Source organism: Pyricularia grisea (assembly GCF_004355905.1).
Source record: "Pyricularia grisea strain NI907 chromosome Unknown Pyricularia_grisea_NI907_Scaffold_12, whole genome shotgun sequence".
Classification (NCBI taxonomy): domain Eukaryota; kingdom Fungi; phylum Ascomycota; class Sordariomycetes; order Magnaporthales; family Pyriculariaceae; genus Pyricularia; species Pyricularia grisea.
Genome location: NW_022156724.1, coordinates 337,071 through 357,322, shown reverse-complemented (window position 1 = coordinate 357,322; position 20,252 = coordinate 337,071). Strand labels below are relative to the sequence as shown.

The window sequence follows — 20,252 nt, the reverse complement described above, 5'->3', positions numbered from 1 at the left end:
TAGAAATCCAAGGTCAAGTCCAGGGCTGATGCCGGACCTGCATTCTTTGTGAATTGCCTCACATCCCCAGCAAAGGTGAAAAAAAAATCCCGATTAAAGAAAACGTGGGCATATAAACAAGATCAACCTCGCGGTCAGCCGCCGAAGACTTGGCGAGCAATTGAGGCGGCGCCAAGTTATGATTTTCCGATTTTTCGAGGGCACTGCATCCGACAACAAAGACTGAGCCTGCCGATAATCACCTTGGCGATGCAATGGAATTTTGGTGCTTGATTTGCAGGAACCGGCCGTGATCAGTAAGGGTACTTATGGCTCAGAGATATTTAATTAATATGGGTAGGGCATCTGACAATCGCAGCCGACAGTAATGTCAGTCAGTTAATTGATCAATAGTACAGATGAACGCAAATGACAGAAAAATGCTATGCTGCCACAGTATGACAAAAAGAGAAAGAGAAGAAAAGAAAGAGGAGAAAATTTGCGGAGCTGGGACAAATTTTCCGTTAAGGTTAGGACGAAGCATAACCAGCAAGGCAGTGTAGTATTGGATTAAACTAGACTAGACTAGTTCTAGTACCTAAAATACAACAGATTTGGCAAGGATACCAAGTAAACTTCATAAGGTAGGTAAGCTTACCATGAATAAACAGCAGTAAGGATTGGAACTTGTTACAGATAGATGGCCGAGTAGAGGGTTAGTGCCTTTCACAGTTGTCGTTAAAGCACGTTCACCCGCTCGGGGAATTTTGCGTGCTTGTTTATTCTAGGTCTAGTCTAGGTCTAGTTCTAGTTCAAGTGCCGCGTCCTCGCCTTGTCGCCGGATCGGCCGACTCTAAAAGGCAATTTTGAAAGTAGGCTCGTCACAGATGAAAAATGCCCATGTGCAATGGGACGGTAATTACAGTACTGTACAGCGGCATGCTACTACAAGTAAAGATTAGCCCCTTTGTTTCTTTGCTACTCTACATCCACTACGACGTGGCGCCACCTTTCGCACAAGTATGACCCACGAGGAGAAGCCCAGAAGGCAGATTCTACGGTTCGCGGTAGGACACAATATTGGACCTGCTGCAGTACCATGTGCAAAGTAATCCCTCCTGGGCTTGCCTTGGGCACAAATCAATTTGGGCTACGCCCTGTCTGTGGAGCCAGTTTGCGACAGAAACCCGCAACCCTGGCTGAGCGCGTGGATTACCCCTGTGACCACTTCGTAACCACGCCCTGAACAGTTTTATTCCCCCTAGATCTGCGTCGCTTCCCTTCCGATCGTGTGCTTCGTCATAACCCGACAATGATGTCGGGCTTGGCACAAAGTGTCATGCCGTGCCACCTACGCCGGAGGCTCACGATGAGCCAACGACACGATTCGGTCGTACTTTGGGATTTGCTTGTCTTTTGTCTTCCTCATTTCATAGTCGCATCTCTGGTGTAGATAATTTTTTAAAAGTTAAAAAGCAGGGAAAATGTTTCGGCCATGATCGCAAAATTGTCAAAATCGGGTTAAACTTTTGAGAGCAAACTCACTACCTTCTACGGCGGTTATTTATCACAGAAATAACAATCCATAATAATGAAAATAACCAACTGATGTTTGGTACAAGACGACGACGATTGTGGTGCTGAAACTGGTTTCTCCACACACACTATCCCCTTTCGCACCAATTCTTTTTCTACCCCTGAAAACGTCCAATGGAAGCAGTCAGCGACTCAGTGGCAAGTGGCCAGTGGTGAAGTAGCCATCTTACCCTTCTCGGAGAAATACTCACCATGACCTTGCGATTTATCATTTTTGAGACGGGAAACGTTAGATGATTTAAACTTTGCACTGATGAGATGCTGGTTCAAGAGCTGTTCCTCACCTGTACCTACAGTACTGTAGCAGTTATCTCGACTAAGCCTGGTAAGCTCGATCTGACAGGCAAGCTGCTAAAACCAAAAAGGGGACAGTGTGGCCTTTTACTTTTTATTTCTTAAAGTTAACATTACTACGACGTATACGTAGTAGTAAAGGAGGAGGAGGACAAATGATAAAAAGAAAAAAGAAAAAAAAGTGGGAATCGCCTTAGATCCATCTGATATCTTTCACTACCCCTGAGGCAATTTATTTTTGTTTTCCTTCAGGTGCATTTCTCTGTCAGCCTTTCGTTGCATTCTCGCCTCGTATTCCTCGATCTAGGCTCGATACATAGGTAGGTACACAACACAGTTCAGTCCTTGCCGGCAAACACTGCCTCGTCCCAACTTTGTTTCCTAACCTGATTGGTGTTTTCGCCGCTTCATCGTTCATATCTTGTTCTCGATACTCGGAAATAGAAGCGATAGGCACATGTCAGCAAGGTCGCTGAATGGCTGTCCGTAGATGCGGTTGGTCGAAGCTCACAATTACACTTTAGCTTGTCAGGTATGGATCGTTTCTTGTTTAGAACATGGCGACATGGTTTTCCCGTGGTGAAAAAACTAGTTCTTATGACTTGTAAGCTTTTAACTTTGCGTTGATGCTTTTTCCCGCTTTGGTGCACATAGTAAAGGGCTCGCGATGGCTTGTATTTAAGAAGATGTCTCCGACTCATTGACTTTGCAGATGCAGCTTTGGCTAGCCAGCATGGTTTGCTTTGGTCTGTTTTTATTTGCAGTTTTTCTGGCATAATTCTGGCAGATTTCTCTTGGACAAAATAATATACCACTCATTCCGCCGACTAGAAAAGAGGTTGGTTGCGCACGACGTACACACAATTCATCTCGTCTGCAGGTCATACGAGCTGCCAAGATATTTGTGGGTTTCACATCCAAACCCCCCCAGAAAGAAATGCGCGTCCCTGTCACGTCGTTACTCTTGCTCGCTCTCATCTCAGACCCCAGTCTGGCTGTGCCGACTCTGATTGAGCGAGCTGGGGCCGATACCGTCGCTCCCTTTCAGGGCCCTTCGGCCCTTGATGCGTCCAAGGTGCCATCTTCGTCGAATGTAGCACCCTTCCAGGCTAGCGGCTCATCACCGGGTCCATTCCAGGGTGGCCAAGAAGCGGCTGCCAAGGCACCAGAGCCGGCTGCCGCCGCTCCATTCCAGGGTCCTCCTGCTGCTGCCGCCGCCGCTGCTGCTCCCGCCGCTGCGTCTCCTGCCCCGAATACAGGCAACGGCGCGGGTAAGGGCCAGCGTGACGGAGCAGCAGCACCCGCCGCTGGTACCGGTGCCGGTGCTGCTGCCGCAACTGGCGGTGGTACCTCTGCAAAAGGTGGTACTACCCCGGCTGCTGGTGGCAGTACCTCAGGCAAAGGCGGGACCACCCCGGCGACTGGTGGCAATGCCTCGGGTAAAGGTGGTGGCACCTCGACGACTGGTGGCAGTACCTCCGGCAAAGGCGGGACCACCCCGGCGACTGGTGGCAATGCCTCAGGTAAAGGCGGGACCACCCCGGCGACTGGTGGCAATGCCTCGCGCAAAGGTGGCGCTACTGGACAAAACCTTCCACCAGTCACGGGTACGTTCCGCGGTGACACAAAAAACCAGGGGAGGAAGAATAATAGAGCAAACCTGGGGGCTCTGGGGGCTCTCTTGGGGGCGGCTGGAGCCGGAGGCGGCGCAAGGCAGGGTGCTGGCGCTGGCGCCGGCGCCGGCGCTCTCACTGCACTGCTGGGTGCCGTTGGTGGTGGTGCCCGAGGCGGCGCAAGGCAGGGTGCCAACGGAAGGCAGGGTGCAGGTGCCAACGGAAGGCAGGGCGCAGGTGCCAATGGAAGGCAGGGGGCCGGCGGTCTCGCTGCGTTGCTAGGTGCTGCTGGAGCTGCTTAGGCTTTGAAGGAAAGGCTGAATTTGAAGTTTGCAAACCTCAGATATCACTTCCTTTACTGTCTGTCTCTCTCCACTGTTTACTGCATGTATGTAATATAAATTACTTGGACTCGCTCGCTAAGGACACGACAGCTCTCTTTCTATCTTGCCTTTGAGCTGGGCTCCTAGTCGAATTTAATCGCTTGTAAATATATATCATTTCGACCGCTTTTACCAACCCTTAATACAACATCGTTTCGACGCTAATTCGATGTGATGTTGTTAATAGAACGAAATTGTCTGTCCTAATGGTCATGCTGGCAGATGGACCCCATTCAGGCACGCAATTGTGGAGGCGCAAACAAAACATATCTACAAGGACAATCTAACACTATCCGGGTATTACCGAGACGGGGTTTTCGGCTGTTGATTTAGGTTCGGCAAGTTGTTTCTACTGCGACGGTTGGCAGTTATACTTTCCGAGCGTGTCTACATGTTACATCGTGAGCAAATTTGGCAGCTTCTACTCTCGTCACCAAGTCTTCCATTTTCCTCTTGTTTTCTTTTTTGTTTTTGTTTTTTTTCTTTTTCTCAAGACAAGTGATCGTCAAATTGACTTGGCCCCCATCCGCTTACATCAACACAGCAGTCGATCAAAGATAGACATATGATGTACCTGCAGCAATAGCGCCCGCCATGTGCAAATCTCTAAACAGACGGTGTCCAAAAGGGAGAGAAGAAAGAGAAAGGGAGAAAAAAAAAAGTAACAGGATTCAACATGTGGTGGGACTAATGTAAATCAAGCCAAAACTTTCCCATTTGGTGGGCCGATATGTAGTGTTCCATGGGCTGATCACTTGGCATGGTACCCCTGGGCGTTGAAACCCTCCAAGGCCACCCAAAGCCAGCGTTGCCCGGTTCAAGCCACATTAGGTGGTGGGGGAGGCGTTTTGCAACCGTTCTTTTGCGGGCCCGACGGCGTCGTGGTATGGGCGCTTCGGTTATTGTGAGTTTGGCGCGTTTTGCGACCCAACCAAGCCAACAAGGCCAAATGGTTGGGCCCGCGTAAAGCCCCGGTAAAGTTTACGCGATATTACCGCCGCGGTCGAATAAACATGAAAATTTGAAATTTGTTAATGTTTTTGGTGTTATAACTAATGCCGAACTAGCAACAACAAGGCTGTGGGCTGTTGTATTGGAAAGATAAATATAATATAGAAACTAGCTACAACGCGGTTTTCCTCCATTTACCTTATTGCCCTATCAAAGTTTTTTTTTTAACCACCTTGACACACGTTGTAAATCCCTTTTGAGCTCCGCGAGCCAGAAAGGGTATTTAACTGCGTTGGATTCCACCAGTTCGAGTATGAGTTTCGAAATGTTGATACAAATGGGTGGGAATGGGCTTTGTGGATGTTGATCGCCATTTCCCATCTTCTCCCTCAACCTTTTCGAGAATATTCTCAACCTTTTGCGTTTTAAGAAGATAAATCGTGTTGTGAGCAGGTTGTTTAATATGCTGTCTGGCAAGCTCGGGCGTTTCCCATAACCCGGTAGCTTCGCACCAATCCTTGGACCATTGTGGCCCTACACAATAAAGCTGTGATGGAACTGCTTGCGCAAAAACTCCCAAAAACAAAGGGGCAAAAGTAAATCGAATGAATGTGTTGTGCATCTTTATCGGTGCTAATATGCAATGAGAAAAAACTAACGCAGGCGGGTAATAATTTCAAATAAGTTGTAATTAGATAAGGAAAGACTTTGAAAGAGTTTTAGATAATAGTGGACAAGGAGACAAGTAGCAAACTGAGAGATATATGTTGTAAGTGGTAGTCGAAAGCGATAATTTAAAAATATATTCTGTAAAGTATTTGCGAGCTTTTGCGCCTTTTCTATGTTTTTCGTCAATGTATGTATTATAATCACTTTTTATACTTTATCGTATTTTTAATTATGAAAATATTTTCTTCTAAAAAAAAGTTTTTTAATTGAAAGAATATGCAATTAATCGTATATTAATATATATTCAAATGGCATTTAATTATTTATTATGTTCTTCGTGCTTAATATTTATAAACATGTGTTTAAAAAACGTGTAGTGTATAAATATATATATAAATCCGTCTATTATGCAAATTTAAAAACAGAAAATTGCCTGGCAACCGAAATTATAGCCAAACTCTTGGACTAAATATAATTAAGACCTGAGGGAAATAATTTAATAAACTTTGTATATATTTACAGCGTCGCTGTATAATGAGAGCTGATAACATTAAGGGAAATTATTAATTTCAAGGTAGGTATAGCGTGTAAATATATCTGATAATTAATTTGAAAAGTAAATGTTGGAGTAAGAACGATTATCGTATTTGGAGGGATATCTCTATATAAAATAACGCATGCGGTCTCCGGAAGATTTTGCTTCCAAATATTTCCAGGCTAATAATGCCCCTGCTTTTTTTTTTCTAGATAATTGCACATAATTTCCAATACTATTTTAAATGATAAATAAAAATAACTGAATATAATATTGTGCCTTGGCTATTTATTTTAATCAGAGTCCTTATACGTGAGCGGAGTTTATACTACTAGTTGATAAATGAGTTGCAACGTAACACGACCGGAAACTGGCTATATAAAGAACTAATCGCACTTTATCGACAAATGTTATTCACGGAGTTCGTTCGATAAAATCCGTGATAAAACCCCAACTAAATCCCCCGGTATCGTCACGGCCAGTAAGCACATCACTCAAGCTAGGCTATTGGAATATATCGACGGAGATTCTGCTCGCAGGAGAGGAAAGGAAACAAACAAGATTGCTGAACTTGGCGCGACGCGGATGAAGGTACCATGCTTGTGGGTCGTTGGTCAGGGGTCAGGGTCTGGTAATCTCAGGATCCAAATGTTACCTTACCCCTCCCAAACCTCGTACACCCCAACCCCTGAATGAACGTGCTGTAAGTACAAGCAAAATGTAAAGCCCCATCTAGTCCTGTATATCGACGCAGGAAATTTATCCGAGGCTTTTGTTCACCATGTCGTCACTTTCTCCTCTTACCGTTCAACTTTCCATACTCTGCTACGTTATCCTCCTAGTCAGGTTCGTCCAACTTATCCTCAACAGCGGCTTTTATCGAAATTGCCAAGCGTTTCGGCGGTCCTGTGGCATCTCGGTACTTCTTGTAAGGCTTGGTGGTATTAGTTAGAGAAAGAAATATTGAAATGGCATGAAGTGAACATATCACAGACATCACAGTCACTCCCCTCCACTGCGTCCATTAATCCACGGGCTCGAGTATCCTCTGTTCCCTTCAACCCCTGTCCCCTTTGAAAAGCGTCACTGCCTTTTCCTTTGAGCCTCCGTTTCTCTCAGGCGCTGCAAGATAGCTCATGCTGGGCTGAGAGTTGTACTGTGTCTTGTCAGCGGCCACGGCCGTGCTCTACATCTCTTCCAATGTCGGGGTGTGCCGATTCCCTCTCCTCCTACGATATCGCACAGTAGCCACAGCAGCAAGCAAGCGCAATGTCGCCATGGTAGCTGCCCTGAAGTCCTTATTTCCTGCGGATGTCGGTGCGTTACATAGGTAGACATGGGAATCCAAGAAAGTCCGATGCAACCCAGGCCGCAAAGGAGAAGGCACTGTTTGTTTCAAATCGGTTCTCTTGTTGGTTTCCAACCTACCAGATCTCGGTGGGACATATATGGCCAAAAATAGTATGAGTGCTCTACTGAAAGAAAATTATATTGCGACTCACTGTAGCGTTTACGGTCTGGTATTCCTCCATGGCGGCGTTCTTGCGCGGTGCGATGATGCGTCTTTCCAAACACCACGCAGGGAATTAGATAGCCCGACAAGCAGAGACCAATATCTCCGAAGCACCCAAACAGGTTCTCGAAGAAGGGTTCTGCACTCGCAGGCGCCTTGGAGATGAAAACGCCGCCAAAGTCGGCAATGGCCGTGTTGAAACGTCCCTGCCATTGCTGTGCATCAGATCCATAGAGGAGAGCTTGGATCTTACCGCCCTGCTGTTGTTCTTGTGGTGAATCGGTGGCTGTAACTGTGACCCTGGTTGACGGTATGGTTCCCATCGGAGCTGGAGCTGGCGTCGAGGTAGAAATGATGAACTCGGTTCGTGGTATATTGATCCTTTTTAGTAACAAAGAAGATGACAAACGCCCGGCGTGGAGATGCCGATTGCGAACAAGAATAAGGTTCAATGATCATCTTCAACTGTTGCCGTCCTTGTCGGGAGCTGGAACATGGGAGAGTACATAAGGAGTAGGAACCTACATCTAGACTAAATCCATAAGGCGCAATTGGTCCAGCCCCGAACCCAAATACAGAGCCAGAGTCCATAGCAACTGTCAATACATTTCCCAGCCAGGGCTTAGACCTCTTGATTGAAGTTAGCATTGAACTAACTATGCTAGACGATAAGCTATAAAGCGCCACAGCAGGCAGAATTCTGGCCTTTAAAATCAAACGGCGCCCGTTGAATTCAGTGACAATGACTACTGTACATCGAAAAGATACCAGGGATTTAAAGAGCTCTTACCGTGATTAGCCAGAGCTGCCGTGTCGCACATGTGCAAAACTCATATTCAGATAAATGCTGGTGACAAGTTGTTCAGTTGCTACAAATAAATACCACCTCAAATTTACTGGTAGAAAAAATACCGGCATGTCTCTAAAGAAACACGTTCCCGTTTATAGTGCAAGCCTGATCAGACTTGAACAAATACCTCGAAGGGCTAACTTATGGCGCAGGTCATGGATAACATGATTAGTTCGTTTTTGCGAAAAAAATGCAACCCGTTTTCGGCTTGCTCATGAATACTTTACATTATTCTTTTGTGAACTGCTCATACAAACAAGGAGTTGGCAAATTTCCAAGTTGATATTTGGTTGTAGGCGGCCAGGAGATGTCATATCAAGGTTAACCGTGGTGCGGCTTTTACACTAATCATTTTTGAGCAAGTGAACGACTCAGACGTGGATCTTTCGCATAGCGGTCCGGAGATGCCGACTATATTGTCTTGCTATTTCAAGACATTAATTCATTTACCCTTGTTAATGCCTCTCGCTCTGACTTTGCATGAAATTCCTTTTTGAAAAGCATTCATGCGGGCGTCCGCACGTGATATTTCTATTCTAGAATTAAAATCCGATACACGTGGTACACTCTCCCACTTCCATTGTCAGTAGTCTTCCATAGTCGTTATATTATCTACATCTTTCTTCTCTCGTTGCCTAAGACTGGCAATTTGAGCCATGATATAGTACTTGAATTTGAGATTACCAGTACCTACTTCAGCAGCATGATGTACCCCACTTCTCTTCTCAGCACAGCATGTTGGTTTTTGCTCTTTGGTAGTGCAGCCCCTTCTTTGGTTCACTGTAAAAACTCGCAGAAGATATCTGGTGGGAAAGGGCTCATCTTAGACCAGGTGATAAAGTTGGGTCCATACCCTGATCGGGACAATGAACTTTGCACGAGCTTGCGTGAGCATTCGCTTGCGGCGCAGAGGTCACAAGGTCCCTCAAAAGCGGACATAGTCCGCCAAGCTGAGTTGGCTGTCTCAAAGAATCCTGAATTATTCACCGAAGATGCCCTAGATAATTACTGGCTTACTGTGGGAGGCAACCGGTGGTCAGCCGGCCGGTTCGAAACCACTCAAGTCGGTTGGTTACGCCGCAAGGCAAGTCAACGCCACAAAGATGGCAATAATATACATACAGGGCGGCCAAAACCTGGGTTGCGTCTGTGGCTACTTGTGGGGAAGACGGTCGCGACCGATATCGGTGCGTTGCAGGCGACGGCAGGAAAAGATGCCCTCTTCCAAGTCGCTTCGCAATTCAATTGTCTTGAGTCATGGACCCCGAAACAACTCGTATCTGTACATCATTACTTCCGGGATAATACTCAGGGTGCACGGGCAGCTATAAGCGCATTTCCAGCCGCTTTGCTCCGACGGTATCGGGCCGCCAAGATTGATTCGCGACGCCCACGGTTCACACAAATGACCCATGGCCAGCAGGTTAACTTGCTTGACCAGGTGGTTGACGAATCGATCGACCCCATACTGAATGGTTATTTGACCGGCGAACACACAACGGATATCCCGAAGCTTGTTCGAACGATCCAAGATAACGAATACAAAATCAAAGTCGGTATACACACGAACGCCGAGGTCGTGTTGGGCGCCAATTGGTACGGCCACGTGGAAGGCTCGCCGCTCATCACACAAGTATTTACCTCGACTGTGGCGGGAGGGCCTTACAAAGGCGAAGAGATCCTCGGAAAGGATAATTTCTCAAAGATCAGTTCCAGCTTGTTGCCCGCTGCATACAAGGGGACTTTATATGCGGCAGCGAGTAAAGGCATGCGCAAAGTTGTACTCACTTTGATTGGAGGCGGCGCGTTCAACAATGACGTGCTTAAAATTTGGGAGGCCATTGAAGAAGCTCTCAATGAAGTCGAACTTGTTCTCTCCAGTGAGCTGGATGTCTTTATCACCATACGCAACATGGATGAGTTGACCCGCAGAGTGCCTGCACAGTACGTGATGAAAACGGTGAGGAGGTATGGGGGTGCCATAATTAGGTTTGAGGATGACGACACGATTTCTATCGAGCGTTAGTAACTAGACTATCTAGATTATTTGCGGAATCCCTTTCGTATGTAGCAAGCAATAGCACATCATCCAGGTACCGGTAGAATGGAGGGCAAACAAAACAAAGCATAGGGTTCCAGCCAAAAAGTATGGGGTCCCAGCCCTAACCCTGGCAATTACTGCCTACTTACCTAGATACCTACCTACCTCCCTGAGCTTCGATTGAGCGGTGGCTGGGAAAGTACTTGCATTGCATTGCGTTGCATTTAGAGTCTGGGAAAGAGCACGTGCCGGTATAAAAGTTTGTGCTGGTGGCAAATGAGCCGACTGGAGTAAATGCCTACCTACCTTATCTAATTTGGCTGAGACACTCGCTTGCGCCTCTGGTGTTGGCGAGGGTCTGGTCTGATAAAGAAGAACCTTCAGACCAGCGACAGGCACACAGCAAACAGCTTTGAGGATCAGACCAGGCTACAAGCTAGCACGATATGCTACGAAGTAGCCAGCAAATCTAGCCGACGTTAGTTAGTACCTAAGGTACCTACCTAGACATCAAGGCACATACATCCCCCGCAACAAGTCGTGATGGCTTACGAAGTGCGGGGTAGCGCATGAATCAAGGCAACCGTCATACGATCCATGACCTTGTTTTTACTGGATTGCTTTTTCAATTCCTACTTCTGCCATCCTCTTGCATTCCGTACATTTTAATCACCTAAAAACTGTTTGCTCGACTAGCTTTTTCTCATTTTCCAGCCTCGACCCTTCCTAGTCGTCGACATCTTGTCCCCATCCAGTGGAGGGTCAAGTCAAGCGAAGCGGGATCGTGCCCACTGCAGGGCGGGAGCCCGCCCCTCCCCCGGATTATGGGCGGATCTTTGTGGATACTAAAGCCTGGGGAAAAGGGGGGGAATAGAGCCGGCTAGTGGGGCCTAGCGCAGAAAAAAAAGGGTCCCCGCGTCCTTGACTCTCCATGCCAGTTCTGAATTGCCGGCTTGGTGATCAGCTGAGGAAGGTAGGTGTTAACATGGATAACATAACGAAGTATATAATTGCTAAATAACCAAACCAAAAAAAGTAAAGCCGTCGACCTTGCAGACTTCAAATCTTTTGTTTTTGTTTTAAAAACTTATAATAGATAGCGTGACAAAGTTGCAATCGTGTAACCCTGGTTCTTTGGGTTCGTCCTCTTTTTGCACAACGATGGGTGGAACCGTGGGTTGAGTTTGTAGGAGTGTGGGTGGTCTGAGGCCCGCAGGATGACCGCCCACCCATCTGCAGTTCTGCCCGTTGTATTGGTGTGTGAGATGTGTGCTGATCCTGGGGTGCTTTTGACGTATGAGCCGTGTCGTGATTGGTGCTTAGAGCCATGGCTGAGACGCCTCTGCTCATTTCCATCTTGTTTACCCCGCTTCCCGGCTGCTTCTGGCATGTCCTGGACTGCCATGCTTGGCTGTTCGACTGAACCCTCCCAAGGTACCCTACTCGCGTTTATTTTGTTTTCGTTTACCTAGTTGGTTCGCTAGTGCCACTGCATGCCATGCTGAATTGAATTTCCTTCAGGTTCTTCCATGTCCATCGCCATCTTTTCAGTGCCAGCCAAGGTGGATAGATGAAGGGGGTGCTATTTTACAGCTGGCAAGATTAAGCCGTCATGAGCAGGGACAGGTGACAAGCAATTAATGCTAAGCTAAGTGAATTGGGGAGATGCTTGGGCATTGCTCGTGTGCCCGCCACCCCCAAGACCATGTACCGAGTAAATACTAGCTACCTTAGGTCGGTAGGGTATGTCTCCCTGACATCCAATAGTTTAGTACCACCGAACCCAAGGTACCTTGGCTTTGGATGGATATTCGAGGGGAGACGATCAGCCAGCTGTCAAAGCACACGCGTTCTTTCTTCCTCCTTTTCCCATAAAAGGAATGCCCATCCTCTTGTCACACCTTCGTACCTTCCATCCTCTCCAACCTACCAGATACCTTCTACTCAGCCGTGATTAATCATTTCCATCAGCCGATTTCATTTTACATCATCAGATCACGTCTCCAATCAAACAAAGAATGTGAGTTGGTATCCTTTTCATACACTACACAACTAGCCCCAATTCATCGCCAACTATCATTTCCATTCCTCCTCAACGACTGTGTTGGAGGACTTAGCAGACCGTTGGGTCGAGCTAGGCACCTAGTCTCCAGTAAATCTTGTCGTGCTGGACGTTTGTTTCAAACAACCAAAAAACAACATTCCCCAACTTGTCTATCTTTCCTTCATCAGTAATTGGCATCACGCCCTTTCTTCGACCAATCACTGACATTATAAAGACACAAGCCACACACACGCTCTCCTCAAAATGCCCGTCCGCATCCCCACAGCCCGCACCTCCGAGGTCCTCTGCTTCGGTGCCGCCGGCGTCTCCGTTTTTGCCCCTCTCTACATGGTCCTTCCAGGCGCCGAGGAGCGCCTGGCCTCACAGACAGTCCGCTGGGCACCACGCTGGGAGCGCAATATCGGTTTCTTCACCCCGGCCGCTGAACGGGGCATGCAGCGTGTCAAGCCACCTGTCGAGCGTGCCGTCAGGCGCATTGACAACCGCCTACCCCTCGAGAGGATGGCCAAGAACCTCGGCGGCAGGATCGAGAGGAGCTTCGTCAGGTTCACCCCGAAGCCGAAGGAGTAAAAAAAAAAAAAAAACAGCTCAAAGAAGAAGCCGGTCTATTTTGATGTTACGGTGCTAGGATGCCTACGCACATGCATACATTCACTTGCTTCAATCATGGACGCATACTTGAGTTGCGTTCAGGACGTCCAGACCCTGAGATGGTGGCGTCTAGGTCTGTCAGATTGCCTATTATGGCATAATGTACTGGCCAGCAGGCCAGATTTTCCTTCAAATTCTTCCTTGCTTGCATTCAAAAGCATCAAGCATACTTGGGGTGTTTGGGGATCCTTTACATAGGAACACTATGAATAAATTCGATGGAATGTCTTACCCGCCCAGTTCCACTGCTGTAAATGTTTGTACAAACTCATAACGGTTAGTCATCGATGTTATCAATTAACTACGTGATTAGGACAGTGAGGTATAACATGACCAGCATGATAACAATCTGCTGAGTTTGCCAATCAACCATATAATCGCTCAAAACGATATACCGGTTGCCGGTGTTGGCTATTTTACCACCGCACGCGACTAAATAACCACCGGATTAATACTATTCAATGCTTCGCTCAATAGTACAAATCACCATCTAAGCTTTTACCTGCACCAGTAACATCACCCCCAACATTTGCGAAACTTGTGATGGCTGGACTGTTTATGTTGATTTTGAGAAGAAAGAAAGCTCAAAGCGTATATGAGAACCTTTGTTTTGATCCATTCCCGTCCGCATTTTAATATTTCACATTGTCAATAATCCATGTCGCAAATTGTGTAGGTGAGAAGGGGTTTGTGGCTTTGTACTGCCGTACAGTAAGAATTGTTCCCGTATCCACAGGGAGGTATTTTTGGTCACGTAGGTACTATGTAAGCCACGAGAACAACTAGCTAGGCCCATCCTGCTCAACATGCTCGCCCGAAGGACAAGCCACTTCATATTCGAGCAACAGCTCTACACCTTTGCCAGGGTTAAGTGTCACATCCCATACAATCTCGCCCTTTTGCTTCAGAACAGCCACTGCCTGACCCCAAGTCCTGTCACCCTTCTCACTGAGACCCTCATGAACCACGATTTCCCCAGCAGGAACTCCCTTTCCGCCCGAGACCAGCCCACGAGGCAAGGTAATGTCAACTCGTAGTCTTTCGTCCTGGCTGACGGGGACCTGATCAAGCACGGAGACCGTGACTGGCTTGGCGCCAGACCCGGTCGCTCGCGTGTTAACCAAGTTCAAGCGTCGGCGGTAGACGCTGACGTTGTCACGAACCAGGAGGCCCGACGTGCCCCGCTTGACCTCGGGTTTGGCATACGCAACCGTGACGGCGGGGTCGACACCCAGTCCAACGACCAGCGAATGGCCAGGCTCACAGCGCGGGAGGGAGACGCGCCCGATGAAGCTGCCGTCAAGAGACAAGCCGACCGGCCCGTTAAGTAAAGTCAGTTTGCTGGTGTTGAGCACCTTTGCCTGCAGAAACGCGGCCGGCTTGTACTTGGCCACCACCGTGTGCGAGAAGACGACATTGGTGAATGCGATCGTAGCAATGCGGGACTTGGAGGTAGTAGGTGCCGGTGCGAGAGTCTTTAGCCCAGGCAGCTCGTAAGTGGTAGTGAGACCAGCCTCTTCAAGTGTGGGCTTTTGAAACTCCAAGGTTGGCGGTGGAAGGGGCTCTTCTTGGTCGACCGCGTAGGCGGCACTTCGACTAGGGCCTCCATCGAAAAGTGCAAATCCGGCTTCGTTGCAGGGCTCGTCCTCCTCCTCTCTTTCATATTCTTCTTTAACCTTGATAGCAACTGACACTCTCTTTTCCCCAAACAGCTTATCGCGATCTAGTTGTGCATTCGCAGTAGACTTTGGACCAATAATTTCACGAGACTTGCGTTCTTCTCGGCTCTCGAGCACATCATCCCACTTCTTGGTCCTGGGAGCAAGTCGGATGCCCCAGGGCTTGAGTTCGGGTACTTCACTGCCGACACCACACAGAGCGGTGCGGCTGGTAGAGAGCATCATCTTGCAGTTTTCCCACGTCTCGGACGTGTGGTTGGTGACCTGCGCGTCAAAGTGTAGTCTACCCGAATTGGAAGCTGTCGAAAACGCTAGGTCGTAAGATGGAGTCCAAAAGGCCCATGAGGTCAGGTATGACAGGGACAAACTGCAGGACGTCCCTAGCATGCCATCACCCAACTCGACACTGGTCTTGTCGTTTGCGACCGACATGGTTTCGTTAGCCAGGGAGCTGCGCCCTGATGAACCTGGCGTGACATCCACAGCCTCCAGCGTAACGAGAACCGTGTAGCACTTTTTGGGCCAGAAGAGCATGCGCTCCTCCCGTTGTCGGACTCTCTCGGCTTCTTTGTCAAGATTCAACAGGGCCTGCTTGTGCTTTTTCTGCACTTTGGCCTTTTGTTGCTTGTTATACTCCTTGAATGCCTTGGCGCGTTCTTTGGTCACAATCTTTTCCAGGCGTGACTGTTCCAGGCGAAGGTCCACAAGGACGGCTTGTATTTCTCGCCACCGGGCCGAAGCATCGTTGCAATTCAGCGCCAAAATTTCCCGCTCTTGCTTGTAGGTTTGCAGAGCCTGATCGATTTCGGGACAGTTTTTACGGTGCAGCGACTTGCCCCAGGCATCGAGGAACTGAAGTCGCATCGCTGCACTATCCTGCAGGTCTTCGATGATGTGTTCGTCCCCTAGCACGGTTTCCAGTCGCTTTTGCAGGGTTTGTAGCTTTGCCTCGGCGTCTTTGTACTCGATGCTTTCCGATGGTCCCTCATCTTCAAGGTCGGTATCGTCCCCGTCTGAGTCGGAGTCATTGTCGGGAAAGATGTCTTCGTAAATGTCGCGGTTGGGAAGGAGCTTGACAGTGATGTCGGTGATGATGGCTGAGCCTGTGCCCTCCACTTTTATCGAGTCTTCGTCAACGGTCGGTGACAGACCCGCAATGATGATCTGGTTGGTGCCTGGCTGTATAGCGCGATTGGGAGGATCAGTCTCAGTTAGCAACTTCAAGCATGAGCAGCAGCAGGATGGGGATACAACGGTACCTTGAGAAGGACATCTCTGACGTCTCGAATCACCTGTGCCTGAGCTGGGAACAGAGTGACGGATCGTGTCGCCAGGTCGCGCACGTGGTATTTGCGACTGTGAATCGTCGTAGCCATCGTGTATTGAGGATATGCTTCCTTGTGTCTATCTGTTGCAAGTAAAATGGCGCCGAGACTGGACACCGGCCGAGCTGGGAGTAATCGTTTTAAGCAAGATCAGAATGCGCGGCCTACGCAACATGCTTGCTGCTGCTGCCTGGGGCGGGTTTTTGCAATGCATTGCTGCAGACGGAGCGCTAGAATGGCCTTCTATTCGTCGCAGCAAAGCCACAAATGAATCATCGTGACGTTCGACGGGCAATTGCCAAATTTGGATGCAGTACGCAAAGTCAGCCAGAAGTTTTTGTACGTTGTTGCAACCCAGATCGGACCTTAAATGCAGGTCGGCGGCGCAACTTTAGCAGCCCGGCTGGAATTGGGGTAACAAGCGGGGGTGCGGTCTCTAAACGCTGTACTCGCGGTTGGCGTTGTAGGGGGTGGGCTCCACACTCGGCGAGGATGGCTCATTTTGACTCTGAAGACACGGAATACCAAATACAGCAGGATATAACCCGCTGCTTTGGAAGAAGATGGTAGAGGAAGCGAAGAAAATCTCTTATCTCTTAATTTGCAAGAAATGTAAACCGAGACCGAGAAGGAGACCTGCATGCTATCAAACTATATAGCAAGATCTACGACTGGCTTGGACAAGCACTGATGGTGTAATGGTAACATCGAAGCTTCCCATGAAAGCGGCTTGGTCCCCGATCAGGATAATGCTTTGGCCCCGGATTCGATTTCCGGTCAGTGCAGCTATATTGATCTTATTTTGCTTTAATCTTTTTGCTCACTGCTCAATCAACAAGACGTGTATTTGGTTGCAATTTTCATTCTAACTCTTCATCTCTAGCTATTGGACTGATAATGGCATGAGATGAAAATCCCTGGATTGTTTTCAGGATAGAGCGTTTGGGCCAACCTTCCCGCCATATTGGCAGACTTCTTAGATTGAGAGTGTTTTGAGGCCTGCCTACAGAGGAGTTCTACAGGGGCCGGCTTAAATTCCGACAAAGTTCGGCGATTAATGTGGAGGGCCCACCAATCCACTGCGAGGGTGGTCAGAATAGCCCAACAGAAGGGGTCAATAAACTGAGAAAAAACAGTAAGGCGCCTGAATTAAATCCGATGGTTGACGGGTTGTACGACATGTTATATGTTTCTCGTGGCTAACATCAATAGTATAAATAGCCATGCATTTGTTAGGTTTTCAGGACGGAAGATAGAGATTCGATCAGCACACCAAAACCATTCGATCAGTCCCACACTACGCATCTACAAATCCACTTCAAACATGTCTGCCCAAACCCCAAACAAGCCTTTTCGCATGGCCGTTCTCCTCGAGGGCGTTCAGGTGTCAGACATCATGGGCATTGACATAATCGGCAATCTCTCACGCAAATACGTCGACGCGGCGCAGGGACTCAACCCAGCCATTGCCCGTTTTGCAGGATCCGCAATAGACCTGGAGATCTTTTACCTCGCCCAAACCCTAGCTCCGACCGAGGTCACGCCCTCGTTCAAGTACCTCCCCAACATGACATACGACGAGTGCCCGCGTGATCTGGACCTCGTACTGATTGGAGGCAACGGGTTCGAGTCGCAGACTGATGCCTCCAAAAAGTTTATAAAAGAGGCTTGGCCCAAGACGCGCGTGTGGATGACTACCTGCGTCGGCACCCTTTGGCTTGCATCTGCTGTCGACCTGGCCGGGTTGAAGGTCACCACAAACAGGGTGGCTATCGAGTTTGGCAAGCAGCTATACCCTGCGGCGGATTGGCTGGACAGGAGGTGGGTGGTGGACGAGAAGGTCTACGAAGGCCAAGGCAAGGGGGAGCTGTGGACTGGAGGTGGTGCTGGTGCCGGTCAGTATCTTGACATGCGAATGATGTGTTTTCTTCTTCTTCTTCTTTGATGCAGAGCAGCTGACAAGCAATTCTAGGCCTCGACATGGTCACCGAATGGTGCTACCAGAACTTCGACAAGGATTTTGTCAACGCCTTGTCCACCTACCCCCTCGAGCTCCAGCCTGGTCGCAGCTTTGACCAGAACTACAACTACGACCTCGAGGATGTTGGAGGTCCTTGGCAGCCTGTGCAGCAAGCCTCATAGAGATCAAATTTCGGTATTTCTGTTTGGGCAAACATTTGAAATGATACTTGGAATTGCAGGCTTAACAATACTAAATATACGAGTAACTATGTATGCTTGATGTGGTGATCATTTAGACAGACTGAAAGCAGCAAACTTGCTTACTCTATGCACTGATAATACCAATCGTTCAGCTTCACACACCTGAAAGGGCTCACGCAAACGGTACCGCCCTGCCAGTTGATACCACCACATTGCTGCCACTGCGGCACCGTGCCAGGACTCGTAGCAGGTGGAGTGGTCTGCTGAGGAGGAGCACTGGTCGTGGTAGAAGTAACGCTGGTTGTGAAACTTGTAGGAGGAGATGTAGTTGCGACAGTGGTAGTCGGCAAATTTGTAGCAGGACCACAGCCGGAGCCCGTGGCCTTGGCGCGCAGGACACTCGAGACAGACGACCAAGCCGGCTTCTTGTTGTAATTGGCATCGTAAAGCATCGCATCACCCGTACCGGGGAAGGTGCTGGGGATCCACGAATGCTTATCGGTAAATCCCCAAACTGTAAAGCCGACACAACGTGGGCCAACGTCGAGACATGATCCTACCATGTTGGCGTAGTCGACACCCTGCTGGGCAGCAGCCTGAGAGCTGGCCGGGAGGCTCGAGTGGCGAATGTCTACCTCGGTGTACGACACGTCAACATTGAGAGCCGTGAAGCGGCGCAACATTGTTGTCAAGGCGGACCGGGATGGGGTTGAGCCGACAATCATGTGGCCCTGAAGACCAACCGCGTCGATGGGGGCGCCTGCAGCCTGTACTATCTTGACGAGTTCGACGGCACGGTCTGTCTTGGCCTGGTTGTACTCGAGATTGTAGTCGTTGTAGTAACTGGAACCAGATGTGCTCTGTTAGTAGGGAGCAGGGAGCCAGTCAGGACGCATCAAAAGGACCTTGAAGCAACACATACAGCTTCGTGTTTGGGTCGGCAGCCTTGGCAGCTTTGAAGGAAAGAGGAATGAAATCAGTGCCAAAGACTCGGTAAAAGACGCTGTCGCGCCAGCTACCGTTGTCGTCAATGGCCTCATTCACTACATCCCAGGCATAACATTTGCCGAGGTAGTGGCCCATAACGTTGTTGATGTGGGTTACAATGACCTCCTCCAGGGATTGCCTGTTCCAGCTACCAGATGACACTGAAAGGTGATAACGGTTAGCAGCAGTTCGTTTGCTTCGTATTACAATGTCCGCTTTGGACGTAATCTTACCCCAGCCCGGCAGCTGGCTGTGCCAGACCAAAGTGTGACAACGCAGGACCTGATTGTTGCGAGTTGCGACGTTGGTGACGATGTCTCCCTGCGAGTACGAGAACTGGCCTCTGTTGGGCTGGGTTGACTGCCACTTTTGTCCATTTTCGGGTACAACTTGACCGAACTCGTTGATGTCGTTGACAATGTTCATGTACGGTTGCTCGTTCACGGCCCCCTCACCGACAGCCGTACCAAAGTACTGCAAGCCAGCGGCTTGGGCGACTTGATTGAGGCCGCATGCTTGAGCATTGACAGCGGGTAAGAGGAGGCCAACCAGGGCGGGCAGAAAGATCGCGGAAAGCATTTCGAAACAGTCTCTCCCGAGGAGGGTAGCTACACAAGTTACGGCATGTAGCAAGACTGGGGGCTGGTAAGGAGAGACGGAAAATAGCACAGGCAGGCTTATAAGAGAAGCATACGATGTTTTTCCTTGGCATGATTGATGTCCAGCACATTGTAATAACTGCTAAATCCTCTGCAAAATTTTATCACTGCCCAATCGGGGTGGCTCCGTAAGATTTACCCGTTGCGGCTTAGAATTGGTTGCCAAACCGGCCCAACGGGAACGACCCACGAAGGTTTACCCTATAGCTTGGCCTGATACCGGCTTGGCTTAATATAGCGACTGCGGCAAGTTTGGTCCATAATATGGATTTGGATTATCCTGTGGAGCCGTCGGAAGA

The 20,252-nt window shown here is 48.8% G+C and overlaps 9 protein-coding genes across 9 annotated transcripts; 4 read left to right on the top strand and 5 right to left on the bottom strand.

The window, feature by feature from the left end:
- Positions 1-2,806: 2,806 nt before the first annotated feature.
- PgNI_12498 (uncharacterized protein) lies at positions 2,807-3,784 on the top strand (the record flags this gene model as incomplete). Its single annotated transcript, XM_031132446.1, has 1 exon — positions 2,807-3,784. One exon carries the CDS (start codon positions 2,807-2,809, stop codon positions 3,782-3,784), a length of 978 nt encoding a protein of 325 aa, XP_030976101.1.
- Positions 3,785-5,099: 1,315 nt separating this feature from the next.
- On the bottom strand, positions 5,100-5,438 carry PgNI_12497 (uncharacterized protein; the record flags this gene model as incomplete). The annotated part of the gene is made up of 1 exon (XM_031132445.1): positions 5,100-5,438. The coding sequence occupies one exon, from the start codon at positions 5,436-5,438 to the stop codon at positions 5,100-5,102; it is 339 nt and encodes a 112-aa protein (XP_030976100.1).
- A 1,748-nt stretch (positions 5,439-7,186) lies between these two features.
- On the bottom strand, positions 7,187-7,856 carry PgNI_12496 (uncharacterized protein; the record flags this gene model as incomplete). Its single annotated transcript, XM_031132444.1, has 3 exons — positions 7,187-7,249; positions 7,523-7,583; positions 7,648-7,856. 3 exons carry the CDS (start codon positions 7,854-7,856, stop codon positions 7,187-7,189), a joined length of 333 nt encoding a protein of 110 aa, XP_030976138.1.
- A 1,287-nt stretch (positions 7,857-9,143) lies between these two features.
- Positions 9,144-9,524, bottom strand: PgNI_12495 (uncharacterized protein). Its single transcript, XM_031132443.1, has 2 exons — positions 9,506-9,524; positions 9,144-9,399 (listed from the first exon to the last, which is right to left on the bottom strand). Exon 2 carries the CDS (start codon positions 9,320-9,322, stop codon positions 9,161-9,163), a length of 162 nt encoding a protein of 53 aa, XP_030976139.1. The 5' UTR covers positions 9,323-9,399; positions 9,506-9,524; the 3' UTR covers positions 9,144-9,160.
- A 264-nt stretch (positions 9,525-9,788) lies between these two features.
- PgNI_12494 (uncharacterized protein) lies at positions 9,789-10,409 on the top strand (the record flags this gene model as incomplete). Its single annotated transcript, XM_031132442.1, has 1 exon — positions 9,789-10,409. One exon carries the CDS (start codon positions 9,789-9,791, stop codon positions 10,407-10,409), a length of 621 nt encoding a protein of 206 aa, XP_030976092.1.
- Positions 10,410-12,732: 2,323 nt separating this feature from the next.
- PgNI_12493 (uncharacterized protein) lies at positions 12,733-13,059 on the top strand (the record flags this gene model as incomplete). The annotated part of the gene is made up of 1 exon (XM_031132441.1): positions 12,733-13,059. One exon carries the CDS (start codon positions 12,733-12,735, stop codon positions 13,057-13,059), a length of 327 nt encoding a protein of 108 aa, XP_030976089.1.
- Positions 13,060-13,795: 736 nt separating this feature from the next.
- On the bottom strand, positions 13,796-16,426 carry PgNI_12492 (uncharacterized protein). Its single transcript, XM_031132440.1, has 2 exons — positions 16,079-16,426; positions 13,796-15,998 (listed from the first exon to the last, which is right to left on the bottom strand). Exons 1-2 carry the CDS (start codon positions 16,193-16,195, stop codon positions 13,923-13,925), a joined length of 2,193 nt encoding a protein of 730 aa, XP_030976090.1. The 5' UTR covers positions 16,196-16,426; the 3' UTR covers positions 13,796-13,922.
- A 945-nt stretch (positions 16,427-17,371) lies between these two features.
- On the bottom strand, positions 17,372-19,962 carry PgNI_12490 (uncharacterized protein). The gene is made up of 4 exons (XM_031132438.1): positions 19,528-19,962; positions 19,230-19,455; positions 18,125-19,150; positions 17,372-18,047 (listed from the first exon to the last, which is right to left on the bottom strand). Exons 1-3 carry the CDS (start codon positions 19,871-19,873, stop codon positions 18,427-18,429), a joined length of 1,296 nt encoding a protein of 431 aa, XP_030976137.1. The 5' UTR covers positions 19,874-19,962; the 3' UTR covers positions 17,372-18,047; positions 18,125-18,426.
- Positions 17,469-18,286, top strand: PgNI_12491 (uncharacterized protein; the record flags this gene model as incomplete). Its single annotated transcript, XM_031132439.1, has 2 exons — positions 17,469-18,039; positions 18,117-18,286. The coding sequence occupies 2 exons, from the start codon at positions 17,469-17,471 to the stop codon at positions 18,284-18,286; spliced, it is 741 nt and encodes a 246-aa protein (XP_030976091.1).
- Positions 19,963-20,252: the final 290 nt, after the last annotated feature.